The following is a 3,932-nucleotide window of genomic DNA, read 5'->3' as shown; positions in this document are numbered from 1 at the left end:
CCCCAGCACAGCTCTGGTACACACAAGGGGCTTCAGTGTTGCAACTTCACAATAAAATCCAGCCAGTGGGCACAGCTTACTGCTGTCTGGATTCTTGGACCCGGTGCAGGGTCAGAGACCTGCTCAAATCCTGGCTTGGGGTGACCTCGGGCACGGTGGCCATACCCCCAGGTCTCGCCAGCTGGGGGGTGTTGGCACCGCCTCGCAGGGCTGCTGTGAGCATGAAATGAGAGTAGAGCGTGCCTGCACATAGCAGACGCCTTGGAGCGGTCCCCCCTGCTGTGGGTCAGAGGGTGACTGACTGGTAGTGCCCAGCTGGGAAGCCAGTGTCAGGCAGGTACAGAAGGAACAGGCGCCGCGGAGTTGGCAGAGGCCCTTTATTCAGTCCTGGCAGCGCAAAGGCAGGAGCTGCCGAGGCAGGGGCAGCAAGGAGGGCCGGGCCCTCAGCCCCCAGATGGCTTGGGTCTGACCAGGCGGGGCTGGTAGGTGCCAGGTGCCAGCAGCTGCAGGGTGAACTCGGTGATGATAGCTGTGAGCCCCCAGACGCGGTGTGGCCCGTGCAGGAAGACGGGCAGTGTGTAGCTGAAGCGGCCGCCCCGGCAGAAGTGGGTGTAGCCCTGGTTCTGCGCCTGCAGCAGGTGGGCCAGGGGCAGCGCGAACACCTCGTCCACCTGCGGGCAGGAGGCAGGGGCAGGACGGGCAGGACAGGCTGCTGCAACCCGCCCCCCTGTGGGGATCGCTGGACCCCTAACATCCCCCCACTCACCTCCTCAGGGTTGGGCCTGAGGCCCTGGGGATCCAGGGGACCCACACCAGCCAGCACTGGCACCACGGTGACTTTTTGCTGGGGCAGGAGGAGGGGTAGCAGTCAGGACCCTGTGAACCTTCCCCCACCCTGGGGACCACCCTCCATAGGCCTGAGCCTCAGTATACACATCTGTGAAAGGGGATGGAAACTCCTGCGCTCCTCTCCCAAGGGCTGCCATGGAGATGAAACCAGTGAATGGCGGCGGGCAGATGCCTGGTGGGTGCTCTAGGCCAGAAGCCCATGTCCATTCTCCTTGTCCCCGGGGGTCCCGGCTCCTAGCTAGGGTGGGCCGAGTCTTGGGAACGTGGGGTGAATGGCTGGCGGTGGCCTTGACTTGACAGGCTCACCTGGTCGTACAGGGGCTGCAGGATGCCCCACACCTGCTCCTCAGGCACGGCCAGGCCGAGCTCCTCACAGGTTTCCCGCAGGGCCGTGTGCACCATGTCCTTGTCGGTGGGGTCACGCTTGCCACCTGGGAAACTGCAGGGGGCACAGGGAGGCTGCTCCTGGGGCTGTTGGGGGCTGGGGGGAGTGGGGGTGTAGCCTGGGGCCTGCCATGGTGGCAGCAAAGGCCAATGACCCACCAGCATCCTCTCTCTCTCTGCCCCGAGTTTGCTGTGAGGCCTTGGCCAAGTCAGTTTACCGCTCTGAGAAATCCCCAGGGTGCGATGCGGGGACTAACAGAAAGGTTTGGGGCTCAGGCACCAAGTACTTCTGGAGGCCCCCAGTGGCGTTGACACTGGCCCTCTGGTCTCCCCGATTCCTGCCCTGGCTCGCGGACCCCGGGCCGAACCTCCCCACAATCGCCGGCAGGGGGCGGAGTCCGGCCTTTTTAGAGGGGGAAAGAGAGAAGCAACCGACCCCCAGGGGTGCGCGGCGCGTTTCTGGGGACCCCGCGCGGCAAGGGCGCGACGCCCTGACAGGGGGACCCGCAGCGCCGGGCGGAGGGCGGAGGGACGCGGGTCGCTGACCCTTCGCCACAGCCCGGGGGCGGGCGGACTCTCCCCGGACCCATTTTACAGAGACAGAGACCGAGGCGCGGATCGGGTCAAGCGCCTTGCCCAAGGTCCCCGCCGCCTCCGCGGACTCCTCGGAGAGGGGAGAGCGTTTCCCGGGCGGGGTACCTGACGTCGCCCTTGTGCTTCCCGGCCAGGCGGCGGGACCGCAGCGTGTAGAGCAGCGCCGGGACCCCACGCACTAAGCAGAGAGGCACCAGCACCGCGGCCGCCGCGGGCCGCGCGCGGTACCGGGCCGTGGCGTCCGCCAGCAGCCGCCGGCAGCGCTGCTCGTCCTCCGCCAACAGGCCATCGGGCAGCATGGCCGGCCCGGGCGCGCCGGGGACACCGAGGGCGCGGGGCCCGGGAGGAAAAGGGCGGGGCCCGGGAGGGAAGGGGCGGGCCGCGGGCGGAGTCAGCCGGACACGCTCCTCCCTGCCCCACGCGCGGGGCTCCGGGTCGCGACGGCGTGGGCGGGGCCTCGTGGGGGCGGAGTATGTGGGCGGGGCCTATGAACTGAACGAGGCGGGGCCCGTGCAGGAGCCTCATTGTGAGACGGCAGTGGGGCGTGGCCCTGGCCTGGAAGGGCATAGAAGGGGCGGGGTATGGGCGGGGTTGGGGACAGAGCCTCGCGGGGAGAAGGCGAGGGGTGTGATCGGAAGGGGCGGGGTCTCAGTCGAGGGGCGGGGCCTTTTACAAAGACCCATTAGGGTCTGCGTTAGGTCCTCCGGTGCCTGGGAGGTTGCGCCGGCGCACGGCCGGCGACCAGACCCATCCCCTCCAACCGCGGGGCTCGGGGTGTCTGGTGGTGGAGGCCGCGTCGGAACCCGCACCGCCCCACGTGTGCCCGACTCTCCCAGGCGCACCGAGGGCCCTCGGGAGCTGCCCGCCCAGGAGTCCTCCCTCCCGGCCCCCAGCCTCGTCCCCCCAGCCGCTCTGGCCCTTGCCCCGATTTTTCCCACCGCCGGGACCTCTGCCCTTCTCCGCTGCCCTCGCGATTTCTACTCCCTCTGTAGGTGTGGGGTTCAAGGTCTCCTTCCCGAGGAAGCTCTTCTACCTCGAGTTTTGATCGGATTCCCAAATCCCATCTCCCCGCCCCCGTGGGTGGAGTCACTGCCTCTGGGGTTCTGCTTCTCCCCCACGCCCCGCGGCCCTCGAGGACCGGACTCCACAGCCTTGCCTTGGGCTTTGCTGTGTGGCTTGGAGCAGATCCCGCGTGTCTGAGCCACAGTTTCGGCCTGATCTGGGCACGCAAGGCGAGAGCCCTGCCTCCCTTGTATGGTTGTCTCGTCGGTGACCCTCCCTTTACCAAGTGCCCCTTGGGGCGCGGTTGGCACTGAGCAGAGCTTTGGGGTGCCTAAGAGGAGATGCAGGGACTGTCATGGTCCCCCCAGACCCTCCCACCCGGAGCCCTGAGGACAGAATGCTCTGGCCACCCATGCCAAATGGTTTAATGTTAGGGGGAAGGGAGACGCGGAACAGGGTGGGGAGTTTCCCCCACAAGGCGTTAGGGGGCGGCGTTCTTGGTGACTGGGGTTGGGAGGCAGGAGCCTGGTTGCTGTGTGACTCTGGGCAGGTAGCCTCCCTTTCTGGGCTTCCTTGGGAGAGGAGTCTGATGGGGAGACGTGAATGGGGTCTCTGCTGCCCACAGGGTTTTCCCCATTACTGAGGGTCCTGGCCAGGCCCCAGGCACATGGTGGGGGGTGACAGGAGGCCCAGCCCAGCCCTGGGAGGTGGGAGGGGCAGGCCCCCCTGATCCCTGTCAGCCTGGATTTGGGGGAGGGGATACGGTGCTGGTCGGGTCCTTGGGGCCCCAAGGTACAGGCTGTAGTAGGTGGAGGGCTGGTAGGTGGACGGGGCCAGCAGGGCCTCTGGGGGGCCCAGCAGCTGATGGTGGAGCCGGGCAGGGGTCCTGGAGGTGGAAGCTGGACCTTTGTTGGGGTCTGAGGGAGGAGATAGAGAGAACTCCAAATCCCCCTGACACCCTCAGCCCCCATCCCCGGCCTGCCTTGACCCCTTCCCTGCTCCTCCCATTCCCAGTTCCCAGCTGTCAGCCTTTGCCCTTGCTTTTATCTCTGCCTGGAATTTCCTCCCCACCTTCTGTCTGGTCCGAACCTTTGCCAGTCCCC

The 3,932-nt window shown here is 67.0% G+C and overlaps 1 protein-coding gene across 2 annotated transcripts; it reads right to left on the bottom strand.

The window, feature by feature from the left end:
* Positions 1–362: 362 nt before the first annotated feature.
* Positions 363–2,256, bottom strand: NUDT8 (nudix hydrolase 8). Of its 2 annotated transcripts, XM_077115529.1 has the most exons (4): positions 1,933–2,256; positions 1,156–1,288; positions 767–844; positions 363–671 (listed from the first exon to the last, which is right to left on the bottom strand). In XM_077115529.1, the coding sequence occupies exons 1-4, from the start codon at positions 2,124–2,126 to the stop codon at positions 444–446; spliced, it is 633 nt and encodes a 210-aa protein (XP_076971644.1). In that variant the 5' UTR covers positions 2,127–2,256; the 3' UTR covers positions 363–443. The 2 variants fall into 2 exon arrangements, with proteins under 2 accessions (XP_076971644.1, XP_076971645.1); XM_077115530.1 differs by lacking the exon at positions 767–844.
* Positions 2,257–3,932: the final 1,676 nt, after the last annotated feature.

The sequence above is a fragment of the Tamandua tetradactyla genome, chromosome 9 (assembly GCF_023851605.1).
Source record: "Tamandua tetradactyla isolate mTamTet1 chromosome 9, mTamTet1.pri, whole genome shotgun sequence".
NCBI lineage: Eukaryota > Metazoa > Chordata > Mammalia > Pilosa > Myrmecophagidae > Tamandua > Tamandua tetradactyla.
Note: the sequence above shows the minus strand (reverse complement) of the source record. Positions and strands in the feature narration are given on the sequence as shown.

Coding starts and splice junctions, on each gene's coding strand:
- NUDT8 (XM_077115529.1), bottom strand. CDS start 2,126: ATGCTGCCCGATGGCCTGTTGGCGGAGGACGAGCAGCGCTGCCGGCGG. Junction 845..1,155: donor TGCAGCCCCTGTACGACCAG/GTGAGCCTGTCA, acceptor CTCCTGCCCCAG/CAAAAAGTCACCGTGGTGCC. Junction 672..766: donor TCAGGCCCAACCCTGAGGAG/GTGAGTGGGGGG, acceptor TCCTGCCCGCAG/GTGGACGAGGTGTTCGCGCT.